At 39.0% G+C, this 17,698-nt stretch overlaps 2 protein-coding genes across 4 annotated transcripts in view; both read right to left on the bottom strand.

Annotated features, from left to right (window-relative positions):
• Positions 1-17,698, bottom strand: part of LOC137234356 (transcriptional activator cubitus interruptus-like) — a 639,403-nt gene that overhangs the window by 388,438 nt on the left and 233,267 nt on the right. The gene's annotated exons all lie outside the window — the stretch shown is intronic.
• LOC137234357 (uncharacterized) lies at positions 789-1,572 on the bottom strand. Its single transcript, XM_067757945.1, has one exon. It carries the CDS (start codon positions 1,494-1,496, stop codon positions 870-872), a length of 627 nt encoding a protein of 208 aa, XP_067614046.1. The 5' UTR covers positions 1,497-1,572; the 3' UTR covers positions 789-869.

A 17,698-nucleotide genomic window follows, 5' to 3' on the forward strand; every position in this document is an offset into this window, starting at 1 on the left:
TGGCTGTAGTAGCATGTGAGGCAGTTGTTTTGTTAAGCGTTGTTTCACCTTTAAATTAACTGATTTGAAATTAAGGTGGTTTTAGCTGTCATTACTACCTACTTACCATCATAAATTAATTCCAATCATCGGGTTGCTTGTATTCTGATAGAACTGGTAGATGCAGCATGATATTCATATGTCGTCCTCCGAGAGCAGCAACAGCCAGGCGCCAGCAGCCAAATCGACACCCAAAAATCCAACCGCCAAAATCGCATAAAACCATGTCTTGCCAATAAAGTTGCTGAAATTCGGCACTTTCGGCATGTAGTTGCACATCACTGAGACGGCTGTGGCAAAGAGACGACCCCAATCTGCGATGATGGTAAGTGTAAATGGAATACCAACCAGCGCAAAGCAAATGCAAAAGACGCATACACCCGTTGTTACGGCCACAATGTTGCCATAACCTATTGTTGTTAACACAGTTGATGGAAAGAACACAGCTTGTAAAATGCTCCATCGCATCCATTGGTTTACATGGCTGTATCAAAAATATCCACACCCAGCGCAATAAGTTCCAAAATCACAAGAGGCGTATAAGCGCCTGGCAACATTTTTGGTTTATCAATAGGCAGTTCATTTAAGCAATGTTTGATCATTGTAATTAATTGATCAGCATCTACTTCTGTGGCGCTTAAACCATTGTTATGAAAACCTTCAAAAATGTAGCCTCCAACAAAGCTATGCTGATCCCCTTTACACTTTACGCATTTGTTTATTACATTTTTTTAATTTTAGTTGTAGCACAGCGTTTATATTTCACAATTTATGTCAAATTACTGATACTTTCCAATTGTTTACAAAGAGTAATAAGCACCGCTACGACTTTAAGTTTTACTAACAGCTACCGAAGATCCGCGACTATTGGCGTTATTACCAAATGGTCCATTAGCAAAACTATTCGTGCTGGCAAAGTTAATTGTTTGTCCATTTGGTAGAGTATATGTTTGACTCAACGATGCGCCAACAGAGTTTTGTACTCCTAATGGGCCCATCTGGGTGGCTTGCGATATTGTACCAGCTGAAGATGCACCAAATGAACCATTTGGACCGAATGTATTATATGCCTGTGCCCCAGCGTTTGATGCTGCAGTATTTGTACCGTAGCGTACGTATTTGATATCATGCGCAGCAGCATTTGCTGTAGCCTGTGACTGTCCATATTGAGGTGGAAGTGATTGATATTTTGGTACGCGCTTAACACGTATATGTTCTAGCAATGAAGCGCTAGTCAAAGGCATATCAAAGGGTATACTACGTACACGACGTACTTGAGGTCTCATATTTACCTTTGGTTTGATATAAAGCGAAGATTCGACGACTACCTCATCGACTGCTGCACCATTAGGTAGCGGAGCACTGGGCATATTGTCCTCGCTAACAACATTTAAACTTGTCGTCGAGCCAAATGCAAAAAATAATGTAAATGTTACGAAAAATGTGAGGCAACTCATTTTAAAATTTATCCGTTTGCAATGTGTCCGGTTTTGTAATTGCAGTCGTTTTCTGCGTCACTAAAAATAGTTTTAGCAAATCGACGATCGAACGCAGACTAGCTTGAGTCATTGATTGAGCAAAAGATATTACAAGTCCCGCTGTTTTAACTGCTTCTTGAGATAAGCGTCGTGCTCCAAAAAAAAAAAAAAAAAAAAAAAAAAAAAACCTGCGGCAATTGTCTGTAGAAAGGACCAAATGAAGCAACAAAAGGCGTGAAACCAACAACCATTTACCAATACAAACAATAGGATTACGCCCGCTTTGGAAACAGTAATATCTCAGGAAATAAACAGCTAATGCCGGCGCCATATACAAAAATATGCGCTTAAAATTGAGTAGCGTTGCAAATATGAAGACATGGTATCGGCAATTACTTTCAGGCCCTCCTCCTTTAGGCGCGAAAATAGTTTATAAGTACATGCAAGGTCTTCAGTTTTTGAGTTTTTATCATGTAAACTACCCCATTGCAGTGTAATGATACACTTGCATCCAGCCCCCAGGGGCAGCGCACAGGTCTATGCGTACCTGTGATTGTTGTAGGAAACAAAATTTACAATTAAGCTGTATCAACTTGAAAGCAGCCCGCGATCGAAAGCCAGTTTCCTTCGCCGACTGACAGAACTTATCCCTACGCGCTTTTCCTATTTTAGTTCGTCGAAATTGCGCCAATTCCGCAATTCATCAATCTAAAGGCTGGCCAGGAAATAGCAAGTAGGGCATCAAGGGTTTGCGAGGGATGTATGAAGGCAGCTGGCATAACTCCTAATAACGAAAGTGAAATCAAACGTTCAGCTGTCCACAATGGCGTATGGTTACCCGTAGCTGCTGCCATTTTAACAGAACTTAATGAAAAATTCTTTTGCAAACACTGTGTATTCTTAATTGTGGTGAGCGCCTTCAAGCTCTTAGCTGAAATAGCACCAGTCGTGGTCATTGTTTTTAATTGAAATGAGAGCTGGGCAGGGGCCTTCGCGAGTCCAACAACATTCAACCTGCCGGCATTGCGGAGCATTACTGATAGTGCCATCTTTAGCATATATCAAATAAAATATTTTGGTCCCTCGGCTGTTGAAATTTATTTCATTATAAATTTTACCAAGTAGCGCATGACGGAACGATACAAGGTAATTAGCTGAAACGAAACAAAAGAATAAAAAGTTAGAAAATTTATAAAATTACAAAACGGGAACGATACCAGCATACTTACCATTACAAGTTTTTCTTCATAATGAAAATTCATTCAAAATGTCTCTATACTCATTTACATGAATGAATGTCATTTTGAATGAACGAAACAAGGTTGCCACTCGATGACATTTGTTTTTTTCGGTTCTTACGTAGGAAGCACATTGCGCGCGATCCAAAGAGTATCACAACTCGGATCCGCGGGATCCAACAAACTCAAGTGTTAGTAACCGAACAAAAATCAACTAACGAAAACCCTGAAGATACAGCCTGGTTTCACTGAAAACACACGGGCCAGGTTGTATTTCGATAGTTTTCCTGACATTCGGCCGTCTTTTTGCTTCTTTCTTTTTTTTTGAGAAAAGTTTTTAGTTTGAAAATTTGGGCATAAAAACACAATCAAAATCAGCCTGCTTGGGGAAAAAGGGGGGTTAACCACTCGAGACCGAAATAATTTTCGCGGTTTATCTGTGCATGAGTTTGTTTGTGTTTTACATTTTAAACATGTCACACTCAATAGTGGTCTCGCTTTCATGACAGAAATTGCTTTGTTTGTGTATTGAAGTTTCGACAGACTTTCGTCAGTCCCTTTTTTGCTTGAAATCCCAGCAGGAATAAAGTAGTGTCATCTATGCTTTCGATGTTACAAACAAGGGAGAAATTAAACTTTTTAGAAAAGACTATAAATCTTATGTCGCGTCAGGACATAAAATAATTGCATGACATGACCATTATGTCTTATTACGCTTCCAAATTGGCAGCACCGCTCAGCTGCCTCCTTCCAACGATTGGAAGAGTGAACAGCTGACAGCTCTACAAATTGCCACACTCGTTAGTGGAGGCTATGGAGGGTTGTGTTGGAATCAACAAACACACCACAATTTGTGATTCTCACACAACATGGCCCAAATCAACACAAAGAGTGTTCCCAGACAGCGAGTAAAGGCCTCTTTACATTTGTCGCACATTTATATGCACGACGTCATTTGACTAGTCATTTTACAGGGATTCATAGGTTATATTCACAGCCATATTTGTATCGGCGTGGGTGAGTTTTATGACCAAATTTTTGTAGGGCAATTACAAGGAGCCGTGACAACACACTGGTTTATCGTGATATACCGTATATTAGCGCGTATTGCCTGCTTTAGGTAAACACCGAAAAACATAGTTTGATCTAAGCCTATATTTAATAATTCTTAATCTTACTATTGGTGGCATTCAATATGAAACTATTTCCAAAACTAACGATATTTTTAGGCGTACTATCTAAATAAAGCCTTTATAAAGTCTAATAGTGGATTCAACGACCACAAGCATACCATAATCACTGCAGAATAACCTAATAAGATTATGCATCCCACATGTACCCCTTATCACGAGTACGCCAACCAATAGGTCAGCCAGAATCGACCCCGGGTCTCCAGCAATTAGCCACCCAACCAACCTGTGCAGCAATATTACTAAACGCTACCATTTCCAGACATGCCTGGATTTGCAACCTGTGCAGTAATATTACTAAACGCTACCATTTCCAGACATGCCTGGATTTGCATTCAAACTCTCCAAAACCGAGGCACGCCCAAATGCGTTCACCATCGCTTGCCGTCTGTGCACCAAACCGCATGGAGTGCGATTGTGCCCAATTTACCGTGGTATGTCGACTGAGGAGCGACTACGTGCAATACTCATTCACCGCTATTGTCCCAACTGCATATCCCCGTTCCACCGCCTGGAAATCTGCCCCAGCGAAGACCGATGCCGACGTTGCAGTGAACCACATCACACGACGCTACACATGGACGAGGATCAGCCGTCGCCACCTCAAAGCAAGCACAACGACGACGATGCGAGCTCGGACGGGGTCCTCTCCATCCATGTCACAGAGCAAACTAAATCATGGGCCCAGCAAGTCGAGGAAGAAGAGGAAGAGGAGAGGCTGGCCAATGCAGCAGAGGTAGCCCAATCGGGGAGCTTAGAAACGCCGTGATTCCGGCCCCTATTACGTCATGAGAGACCTGAGAACCGCTCGCCTATGCACGGCGCTTTCGCGCGCTCACAAATCGGGGATGGCGCGGAGACACGTCCTTTCCGCCCATCGCACCGCCCTACTGGTAACCAGCGTGACGACGCGGAACCGCGTCCGTCCCGCTCGTCACGACAGTTCACTGGGAGGGCGGCCCCTAATAAGATCGAGCTCTCGTGAGGCAACAACAAACCCCCACTGGCTTCAGGAGCGGCAGACTCCGGGACAATCTAGCGGCACCGACTATAACTCGAGCATTGATCGCCATCGCGCCGACAGCCATAGTCCGAATTGAGGCAGGAGGCCGTTTACACCTGGTACGCGCTCTGTTAGATGCCTGCGCTCCCACCAGCATTATCGATGCCAATCTGTGCAAGGATCTACACCTGGAGCGTAACAATACCGCACGTCTTTCGAGGTGCACCGTCGTTCTTCGAGGGAAGTATGGGGTAGCGGGAAGGATCACGGCCCAAGCCACCGTAATAGCAAACTATGCCAGGTTAAACCCCACGGCAAATCTGGACCCGTCGGTAGCGGCCCCATTCCAGTTCATGAAGCTGGCCGATCCGACGTTTTACCGATCGTCGCCAGTGTTGCTCACTTTGGGCGCCGACGTCTACGCCAGTATTATGGTCGGCGGCACACCCGGGTCGACTGTCGGCGGGCTCCTCACCCAAGCCACAATATTCGGCCTCGTCGTGTCCGGAGCCCACCCACTATAAAACCTTAAACTATACCACAAGGTGGCCACCGTGGTGTGATGGTAGCGTGCTCCGCCTATCACACCGTATTCCCTGGGTTCAACTCCCGGGCAAAGCAACATCAAAATTTTAGAAATAAGATTTTTCAATTAGAAGAAAATTTTTCTAAGCGGGGTCACCCCTCGGCAGTGTCTGGCAAGCGCTCCGATTGTATTTCTGCCATGAAAAGCTCTCAGTGAAAACTCATCTGCCTTGCAGATGCCGTTCGGAGTCGGCATAAAACATGTAGGTCCCGTCCGGCCAATTTGTAGGGAAAAATCAAGAGGAGCACGACGCAAATTGGAAGAGAAGCTCGGCCTTAGACCTCTTCGGAGGTTATCGCGCCTTACATTTATTTTTTTTTATACCACAAGGTGCATTTTAAACCAAGCAACCCCACGTACTTGAATACTAACGCTTTTCTTTTTCATCCACAGTTCAGCGAGGCTGCATTACTGCGAGCACGGATGTCCGCCGGAGATCGTACTTACGCTCCAACGATACATACACATCATAGTTTTAATTTATTTATTTTATCCTGCCTTGGGAAGGTTGCTGGCGTACTCACCAGTTTTTTCTTTTGCTCTTTCGAGTTGCTCGCCGCAAGGGGGCCGGCATGTTTAGGCCACCAGCCTAAATATTCGCTACCACCCTAATGCACATTTTTTGGCAATATTATTATTTACCGGTAACGGCCCACCCCTGCCGAGCGCTAACTTCAATGGGGAAAAACTCGACGAAAGTTAGCTATCGGCAGGTGGTGCGGACCTTTTTCGTTTTTAAATCTTTTTTTTCTATTTGGAACGTCAAAGAGCCAGCAGCTAGCCCCAGGTGAGTAAGAAAAAAAGTGAGTTTTTTTTAAATCAGCCATTTTATCCAGTGCGAGTGTCAGTGAATTAAGATTTGAAAATAATTAATGTTAAAAATCTGAGTTGCCTTTTGAATTTATTTTGTACAATTTTGGCTCCTAGCCATTGTCACATAACTTAAATTTTAATTTTTTTAACTTGCTATTTGCAATTAATCGCTGGCATACATTTGAACGTGTTAAGTGCATTTGGTAATTCGATTAATTTCTTCCTAACTGCACTACGGCATATTCACTCGGAATTGCTATTTATATTGTGAAATTAATTAAACTTCCTGACGTCCAGGAAGTCTGTGAGTGCTTCACTTGTATAAACCATTATTGTAAAATATTTATTGTTTATAAATAAATTGTAACGAATCGGTAATAATTCTTCTCTTTTCTATTTCTTTTATTTGCGTGCGATCGCGCCCCACGACACGGGTGCCACATTCCCCCCGCAATCAAATGTCATCTCTGTCTTCTTTTCTGTTTACTGTTCTGTTTCTGTTTTGTAGTATCCTTAAATTCTCTATTGTGAATCTAACCTTTTCGCGTTTCTCTTTGTCTAAGATTTTCGCGTTGTAGAGATCAGCTGTATGACCGGTTGCTGTGGTATGTTGCGTCAATGCCGTGTAATTTTTGCTTTTCCTTATATCCGTGTCGTGTTCTTTTAGACGAACGCCTAATGCGCGTTTTGTGGTACCTATGTATATTTTATTGCATGTTTGGTTATCATCTCCTTTACATGCTATTTCGTACACAATGTTATTTTGTTGTGTAGCTGGAATTGGGCTTTTTGTTTTCGTGAAAATAGTAGACAAAGTTTGGTTAGATTTGTAGGCGAAGCATATATTGTTGTTGGTTTTTGGCATACTTTTTTATATGTTGTCTGTTAACATAGGAATATATGTTACGCTGTAATACTGTTTTGGTTGGATATTGATGTTAGCTGTTGGGTTGTTGTTAATTTCGTATTTTATTTGCGTTTTCCTTTGTTCAATTAAATTTTGTATGAGACCGTGTGGGTAATTGTTTTTCTCAATGTTTTGGTGATTTTGTTAATGTTGACATCCCAGAATTTTTCATGGCTGATTTTCAGCACTTTATGGATTAAGTTTTTTGCCGTGTTAACTTTATATTTGAATGGTTGGGCTGATAAGTAATTTATCAGTCGTCCCAAAGAAGTGGGTTTTGTATACCAATCTAGTACAAGACTTTGCTTTATTCTGTGAATGCGCGTATCTAAAAAGGGGATGCTGCCATTATTTTCTATTTCCATAGTAAATTTAAGTTTATTGTGGTACTTGTTTAATGTGTGGGGGATGTTGTCTAAATCTCTTATCTTTACAATGGCAAATATGTCGTCCACATACTTTGTTAAAAATGGTATTTTTATATTGTGTTTTTCTTTAAGTTCTGACATGCTATCTTTTAACAGGTCGTCCATAAATATGTCAGCTATGATTGGGGAGAGGGGATTACCCATCGGCATTCCAAACGTTTGGGCGTATAGCATCTCATCCCACATAAAATAATTATTTTCCATTAAGCAAAAATTAAGTATATCTAAGAATTGTTTTTTGTTATTTTGGTTACTTTTGTAATTTAATCCCATTTCTTCAAAATTATTTTTATGGCAAGCATCGTTGGTATATTGGTAAATAGGGATACCACATCAAATGATACTAGTATGCCGTCGTTATTAACGCTTGTGTTTTAAGCCTTTCCTTAAGTTCATACGAATTTCTTATATTTTATTCATCAGAAACCAGATTCCTGAGAATATCGCCAATGTATTTGACAATCTATAACATGGAACATTTATGGACGAAACTATTGGACGGAATGGAAGGTCCGGCTTGGGTATTTTTGGCAAGCCGTACAGCTTTGGAGCATTCGCTATTGTGCTTGTAAGCTGTTGTTTTTCAATTGCTTTGTTTTTGTATAAAATTTCGACTAACATGTTAATTTTCCTTTGGAGTTCGTTGGTGGGATCACTCCTTAGTGTTTTGTATGTACTTTTGTCGTCTAATATTTTATTGGAAATTATTTTATTGGAATTACTTTGTAACGTTAATTATCGTAACGAAATAATATCGGTCCGTTGGTTAAGCATGCCTGCATTGGTGATATTTTCAGGAATCTGGCTTCTGATGAATACAATATAAGAAATTCGTATAAACTTAAGGAAAGGTTTAAAAACACAAGCGTTTATAACGACGACATACTAGTATCATTTGATGTGGTATCGCTATTTACCAATATACCAACGATGCTTGCCATAAAAATAATTTTGAAGAAATGGGATGAATTACAAAAGTAACCAAAATAACAAAAAAACAATTCTTAGATATACTTAATTTTTGCCTAATGGGAAATAATTATTTTATGTGGGATGAGAAGCCATACGCCCTAACTTTTGGGATGCCGATGGGTAATCGCCTCTCCCCAATCATAGCTTACATATTTATGTACGACCTGTTAAAACATACCATGTCAGAACTTAAATAAAAAACAATATAAAAATATCATTTTTAACAAAGTATGTGGACGACATATTTGCCATTGTAAAGATAAGAGATTTAGACAACGTCTCCCACACATTAAACAAGTACCACAATAAACTTAAATTTACTGTGGAAATAGAAAATAATGGCAGCGTCCCCTTTTTAGATACGCACATCCACAGAAAAGGCAAAGTCTTGTACTAGATTGGTATACAAAACCCACATTTTCGGGACGGCTGATAAATTACTTATCCGCCCAACCATTCAAATATAAAGTTAACACGGAAAAAAACTTAATCCATAAAGTGCTGAAAATCAGCAATGAAAAATTCTGGGATGTCAACATTAACAAAATCACCAAAACATTGAGAAAAAACAATTACCTACAGGGTCTCATACAAAATTTAATTGAACAAAAGAAAACGCAAATAAAATACTAAATTAACAACGACCCAACAGCTAACATCAATATCCAACCAAAACAGTATTACAGCGTAACATACATTCCTAGGTTAACAGACCACATATAAAAAAGTATTCCAAAAACCAACAACAATATATTCTTCGCCTACAAATCTAACCAAACTTTGTCTATTATTTTAACGAAAACAAAAGGCCCAATTCCAGCTACACAACAAATTAACATTGTGTACGAAATAGCATATAAAGGAGATGATAACCCTAAATGCAATAAAATATACATAGGTACACCAAAACGCTCATTAGGCGTTCGTCTAAAAGAACACGACACGGATATAAGGAAAAGCAAAAATAGCACGGCATTATCGCAACATACCACAGCAACCGGTCATACAGCTGATCTCCACAACGCGAAAATCTTAGACAAAGAGAAACGCGAAAAGGTTAGATTCACAATACAGAGTTTAAGGTTACTACAAAAGAGAAACAGAACAGTAAACAGAAAAAAAGACACAGATGACATTTCTTCTGCTTATCTGTTATGCATATGAAACAAATAACATACAAACAAATATACATGGATCAAAGTCCAACTAAACAACCATATTTGACAAGTGTACCCAAACAAACGGGTATCAACATAATTTTTATAATTTTAGTATAAATTAATTTAAATTAAAATATACTGATGACGACGTTTAGTGCAATATGTAAGATATATATATATATTAACGTATACAAATATTGTAAATGCTCGATATATAATTGTGATATTGATTAGTAAGGTTTATATATATTTAGTTTCAAATTATGTTTTTTTACATGTTATAATGTTGTTGTTGATTGAAATTGGAAAAATAATTGAAATAAATGCAGTTCACCCCTGAGGATGCTAAGATGATTAGCGAAACGTCGGGTTGTACTAGTGGAGTCTTGTTACTTGCACTACAGCACATATTGGTCAAATTTAAGCCTAGTTTTATTAATTATTTTGAAAAAAAATTATGAACTGCTATATTTTCCCGGACCTACTTAGCAATGAGGAGAAACTAGCGTGGAACAGTTTTAAGGCAGTTGTTCATGGCTTTCTTGGAAATCATAGGGATGAAAATTATGATGAACTGATAACTGGCATGATTACGAATTTTTCCGCCATCGGATGTAGAATGTCGCTAAAGATGCACATGTTACATTCACATCTGGATAAATTCAAAGATAATATGGGAGCTTATTCAGAAGAACACGGGGAGCGATTCCATCAAGATATAATGGAGTTTAAGAAACGCTATCTAGGTCAGTACACGGAAAGTATGATGGGGGACTATATTTGGACGTTAATAAGAGAAAATGTTACCGAATATGGCAGGAAAAGCAGGAAAAAGCATTTTTAAACATTTAAACTGTATTCTAAAACTAAATTTATAAGAATAAATCTTAAATTGATTTTAGTATACTAGAATAAATCAAATCTATGTCAAATTTTGATGAATTTTCATGTTTTTCGTTTTTCTCATTTTTTCGAACAAAACCAAATCAAAAACTTTTTTATGTTCATATTCTTATTTCAGGGTGCAAAAGCAATAAAAACAGGTAAGGAAGGCTAAGTTCGGGTGTAACCGAATATTACATACTCAGTTGAGAGCTATGGGGACAAAATAAGAGAAAATCACATCGTAGTAAAATGAACCTAGGGTAACCCTGGAATGTGTTTGCATGACTTGTGTATCAAATGGAAGGTATTAAAGAGTACTTTAAGAGGGAGTGGGCCATAGTTCTATAGATGGACGCTATTTAGGGATATCGCCATAACGGTGGACCAGGGCTGACTCTAGAATTTGTTTGTACGACATGGGTATCAAATGAAAGTGTTAATGAGTATTTTAAAAGGGAGTGGGCCTAAGTTCTATAGGAGGACGCCTTTTCGAGATATCTCCATAAAGGTGGACCAGGGGTGACTCTAGAATTTGTTTGTACGATATGGGTATCAAATGAAAGGTGTTAATGAGTATTTTAAAAGGGAGTGGGCCTAAGTTCTATAGGTGAACGCCTTTTCGAGATATCGCCATAAAGGTGGACTAGGGGTGACTCTAGAATTTGTTTGTACGATATAGGTATCAAATGAAAGGTGTTAATGGGTATTTTAAAAGGCAGTGTGCCTTAAATCTATAAGTGGACGCCTTTTCGAGACATCGCCATAAACGTGGACCAGGGGTGATTCTAGAATGCGTTTGTACGATATGGGTATCAAATGAAAGGTGTTAATGAGTATTTTTAAAGAGCGAGGGCCTTAGTTCTATAGGTGGAGGCCTTTTCGAGATATCGCCATAAAGCTGGACCAGGGGTGACTCTAGAATTTGTTTGTACGAATGGGTATCAAATGAAAAGTGTTAATGAGTATTTTAAAAGGGAGTGGACCTTAGTTCTATAGGTTCGGAATATCGTTATAAAGGTGGACCAGGGTTGACTCTAGAATGCTTTTGTACAATATGGGTATCAAAATAAAAGTATTAATGAAGGTTTTAAAAGGGAGTGGTGGTAGTTGTATATGTGAAGGCGTTTTCGAGATATTGACCAAGATACCGCTAATTTATTTATATATGTAATACCACGAACAGTTATCCTTCCAAGATTCCAAGGGCTTCTGATTTCGCCCTCCAAAACTTTTTCATTTTCTTTTACTTAATATGGTAGGTGTCACACCCATTTTACAAAGTTTTTTTCTAAAGTTATATTTTGTGTCAATAGACCAATCCAACTACCCTGTTTCATCCCTTTTTTCATATTTGGTATACATTATGTAATTTTTTTCATTTTTAGTAACTTTCGATATCGAAAAAGTGGGCGTGGTCATGTCGTATTTCAGCCATTGTATACACCAATATAAAGTGAGTTCAGATAAGTACGTGAACTGAGTTTAGTAAACAATTTTTGTTGTTTTGAGTTTAGTAAAGATATATCGATTTTTGCTCAAGTTATCGTGTTAACGGCCGAGCGGAAGGACAGACGGTCGACTGTGTATAAAAACTGGGCGTGGCTTCAACCGATTTCGCCCTTTTTCACAGAAAACAGTTATCGTCCTAGAATCTAAGCCTCTACCAAATTTCACAAGGATTGGTGATGTTTTGTTCGACATATGGCATTAAAAGTATCCTAGACAAATTAAATGAAAAAGGGCGGAGCCACGCCCATTTTGAAAATTTATTTTATTTTTGTATTTTGTTGCACCATATCATTACTGGAGTTGAATGTTGACATAATTTACTTATATACTGTAAAGATATTAACTTTTCTTTTAAAATTTGACTTTAAAAAAATTTTTTTTAAAAGTGGACGTGGTCGTTCTCCGATTTAGCTAATTTTTATTAAGATGTATGCTTAATGATAGTAAAAAGAGTAACGTTCCTGCCAATTTCATCATGATATCTTCAACGACTGCCAAATTACAGCTTGCAAAACTTCTAAATTACCTTCTTTTAAAAGTGGGCGGTGCTACGCCCATTGTCCAAAATTTTAATAGTTTTCTATTCTGTGTCGTAAGTTCAACTCACCTACCAAGTTTCATCGCTTTATCCGTATTTGGTAATGAATTATCCCACTTTTTCCACTTTTCGAAATTTTCGATATCGAAAAAGTGGGCGTGGTTATAGTCCGATATAGTACATTTTAAATAGCGATCTGGGATGAGTGCCGAGGAACCTACATACCAAATTTCATCAAGATATCTCAATATTTACTCAAGTTATCGTGTTAACGGGCGGACGGACGGACATGGCTCAATCGAATTTTTTTTCGATACTGATGATTTTGATATATGGAAGTCTATATCTATCTCGATTCTTTTATACCTGTACAACCAACCGTTATCCAATCAAAGTTAATATGCTCTGTGAGCTCTGCTCAACTGAATATAAAAATATACGCATGACCCATGTACAAAAATATTGTTATAAGCAATTAAGATAGACATTTTCAAAATCTGAATTACCGGAGTATGGAGTTATAGCTAAGTTTATTTACCATCGAACATCATTCGAGACTGAAAGCAATTTGGAACCGGAACCATGGAATCTCTTAGTACCAGTGGGGCTGAGAAAGGATGTGATGTAAAAGTCTCACAACACTCCTTCTGCAGCACATGGTGGAATAACCAAAACTTTAGAACGGATATGAAGAAATTTGTTTTGGCCGGGAATGGTTGTAGATGTGCGGAATTATGTACTATCTTGCGAATTGTGTAAAACGTCGAAATCGCAAACATACGCACTGCGCCCTCCAATGGGTCAGCTAGTGAGTAGCAAACGGCCATTCCAACGTTTGTATAATGACCTAATAGGGCCTTTTCCTAGATCCAAAAATGGAAATATTGGAATTTTAATAGTGTTGGACCATTTCCCAAAGTTTACATTTTTGAAGCCACTTAATAAGTTCACTTCAAACCTGTTAATGCAGTTTTTGAAAGAAAGCAAGTTTGAGTGTTTTGGCGTGCCGGAAACAATGGTCTCGGATAATGGCAGTCAGTTTGTGAGTAAAGATTTTACCTCTCTTCTGAATAAATATGGGATTACCTATGTAAAAACGGCTGTTTATTCGCAACAAGCAAACACTTCGGAGCGAGTGAACCGGTCTATAATCGAAGCATTGCGATCATTCCTTCGGAAGGATAAGCGGGACTGGAAAATATCCCAACTTGATTGTATTCGGACAGAATATGATGACGAACGGAAACGATTACAAAGTACTAAGGAACCATGGAATGAGTGATGAGAATACTAAACTGGAACGGGAAGACGAATTTGACATATTTCCGAAAGACATCAGGAAAAGGATCCTAACTGCTTATGATAAAAATGCTCGTTCTTACAATCTCATTCATCTTCGTGAATTTAAACTGGTACAATTAGTGGTGAGGAGAAATTTCGCGCAAAGTAACCTTGTTCAATTTTTCAATTCCAAACTAGCTCCCCAAAGAATTAAATCAAAGGTCATAAAAAGGGTAGGAAATTCATATTCATTTGTAGCGCTCATGCCAAATATACCCAAAGGGCCATTCGAGTATCGAATTGTTTTCTAAATTAGGTGATATGGCCACAATAGAATAACTATTGGAGGTGTTACAATAAACACTTATGTACATACTTTTTGCATAAACCATAGCGGGATAATCAGGCGATTTTTTTTGAGAACAAAGGAAAAAAAAATTTTTTTTTCTTCAATTACTCGTGGGGCTACACGTTTCCGTCAGTCAATTGAGTTCAGCATAAAATTTTTAAACTTTTTTTTATACTTCCTCTGCGAAGACAGTCACCTTTTAGCGGTGCAGGGGCTTATCCCTATCGAATTTGATACTAATTGGTCAGATGGGAGTGACGCAACCGCGCTCACCTGACAAATGTGGTCGAATGCTATCGGTAACCAGGAACTGTCACCTCCTAATCCAGGGTGTCATGCGTCACCGTGCCCATTGGACTGGTTTGCAGCCAGGAGGTTCACAACACCGGCTGTATTATAACGGCGCCTCCCCAACACTGGGCCACCTTGGGGAGTAACCATGGCCTTACCGCGTCAAGGGGCTCTGCCGCGGCGGACCAACCCAGTTCCCCACTTAAATAATTTGACAACTACGCTTGCCACGTCAAGCATGTTGTCGTACGACAATAATGGATAAACAAACAAATAAAAACAACAAAAAACAAACAACAACAGCAACGCAACAAAGAAAACGGGCTCCAAGAAGAGCAGCGGGCAAAGCAGTAGCAGGCCACGCAGGTACTCCAGGAAATTCCTGGACAACCTCTCGATAGAGGAGGCAATGCTCTTTTTAGAGCATATGAGGGACGATAAATCTCCCTCCACCAGCGCTGGAGTGCACATAGAACCGGCTCTTAAACCCGCAAACCCTAAGGGCAATATAGAAAACCAAGGAAAGCAACGCGGGCCAGAAGAGCATAGTAAGCAAAATGCGACGAAACCCGCGATCCCCAGAGGCATCTCGGCCACTGGTGAGCAGCGCGGGCACATCAAAAACGGGGAACAGGAGGGGCCGGCGTCCAGGAACAAACCCGCGAACCATGGAGGGCCCAGTACCACCATAGAGCAGCGCGGGCCCCCCGAGGAAAGAGGTACACAAACTAAGCGTAGCTCCGACGGTACCTCTATACAAATGAGCGAAGGTAGCAAAAAAAACCATAGCAGGCCCTCTAGGGAGCCAAGTAAACATGGGCGCTCACCGTCGAAGCAGGATTCTGGAAGCAGCTCACAAGGTAGCTGCGACAGGTCCCAGAAAGGGAGCGACACCGGGAAGAGTGGAAGCGGCCCAACAGAAGGCATAACAGGGGCAGGCAACCTGCACTACCACCACCGGGCAGACCAGGATCGCTTACAGATAAATGGCGCCTGGGACTAGGTGGGTCTGGTACAAAATGGTATCTCCGATACCTTGAGGAGGGCCTGTCGCCCAGGGAAGCAAGAGCCAGGGCAGACGAGCACAGGCATAAACCAGCCCACGAGCACAGTACAGCGACCGCCGAACGGAGAAACAGAGTCGGAATTCGTTTAACCCTTATTCATACTTACTTAATTTAGGAACACCTATTTCATACTTAATTCGTGAATATATAATTCACAATATACTTAATTCATACTTAATTCGTAAATGCCTAATCCACAAAATACCTAATTCGCTAATACGAAACTTTTTTGGCAAAGAATAAATATAAATAATTTTCTTTATTGGTAAAGAGAGGCCAGAAAGTATATTTAAGTAGGGTGTACGTGAAGTCATCTATGCCCACTATTATTTCAAATTCTTCTATGCCTACTATTTCTTTATTGATTAACATTGCACTAAACTGGACCAACAGCTGTAATAACCGCTAGCCCTAGTTCAACTTTAGTTCAAGTTTAGGGAGACTTTTTGAGCTGAGCTTGAGGTTGAGTGCAGCAGAAAAAGTCAGTCTTTTGCCTGCAATTGAATTCAAAACGTCTTTTTCAAAAGAAAAAAAAAATAAACCTTGATATGTTGGTGAGGAAAATTTTAAAAGATTTTTCAAACAAGAAAGTAAAAATGTGATGTATGGTGACTTTTTACACTAAGTTAGTATAAACTAACAAAAACTTTAAACGATTTTATGTTGATCTAAAATAAAATAATAAGTGCGTTAGTTACAACCATAATTATGCAAAATGAAGGTGAAGTGACTTTGAGCGCCAACCTAGGCGCTTGTCCTTAAAGGCGTAGACATCTGTAGAGATCCGCGCTTGACGCCGTATTCCCAAAATTATGATCCTCAGGCCTACCCTGAAGAACCCGAAATCCATAGTGCCAGTGTTGCTGTTCGTGAAATAATCATTTTTATTTCTTTTATTACAAAAAAAAAAACATTCTTAGGTCTTGCAATCCAAGAATGTATTCAGAAAGATAAGCAGCTCGAAAGGCATGAATCTCTTTGGTTAATCGGAATGTAAATTTCGTAGGGAACTTCCGAATTTTTGAATACAAATTTAGAAAGTTTATTACAAAAAAAAAAAAAGAATTTATAATACCATATCTAAGAAGCCCTTAATTCTATTATGTTTTATTGAGTTCTAAAATGATGAAGAAAATAATGAAAAGTGCCAGCACAAATGTTAGCAAAGGAAAAATAAATAAGTAAATACATTTATAGGTAATAATAAAAATAGAAATATAGAGACAATAATATAAGTAATATTCATAAAAAACAAAACAAAAAAAAAAGAATTGTATCAAAGTTGCAAGATGTCAAGTTTTAAGTGTTAGGAGAAAAAGAGTAATGTAAAATATTCGCAATAGTTCATTGCATTGTTCTAGGCGTATAGCTTTGTGTGCGTTTGAGCATGTATATGATTGTTTGAGGTTGAAAAAGGGAACTTGTTTACGTACATAATTATAAAAAGAAATCATATATAAGTTATTCGGTTAGCACTGGTCCAACCTCCTAGACCGTAATTACCTTTTTAATGATTGTTCTTGTGCAACGTCGTTCGCTTGTTATTTCTTTGAAGGCATCATCTACAACGTCATCGTCGCTGGGCCCACCGTCGCATCGATGGGATAGCTGAATGGATGTAAGTAATCTGTCCTAATCTTGTAACAAAGAAAAATTACCAAAATATGTGTTCGGATCGAACCTACTGATGTTATGTAGACGTAGTAAGGAGACATTTTTTTTATTGCTGTCGTGTCGGAAAATTACGAATATTAAATATTAGGCAAATAGTTTTTTTTTTTGATACTTGCGAAATGTTGAAATTATATTCCTAAATATTCACAAAGAGTATGCTAATTTACTAAGTATTCTGATGTAGGCGTAGGACTTAAACTTTAGTTTATATTTGAATTGAATAAGATGTTAAAACCGGAATATTAAAATGAAGATCTAAATTTCTTTTGCTCGATGACGAAATGTAGAGG

The sequence above is a fragment of the Eurosta solidaginis genome, chromosome X (assembly GCF_040869045.1).
Source record: "Eurosta solidaginis isolate ZX-2024a chromosome X, ASM4086904v1, whole genome shotgun sequence".
NCBI lineage: Eukaryota > Metazoa > Arthropoda > Insecta > Diptera > Tephritidae > Eurosta > Eurosta solidaginis.

What these genes read in the sequence shown, in the direction of transcription:
- LOC137234357 (XM_067757945.1), bottom strand. Translation starts at nt 1,496, where the DNA reads ATGAGTTGCCTCACATTTTTCGTAACATTTACATTATTTTTTGCATTT.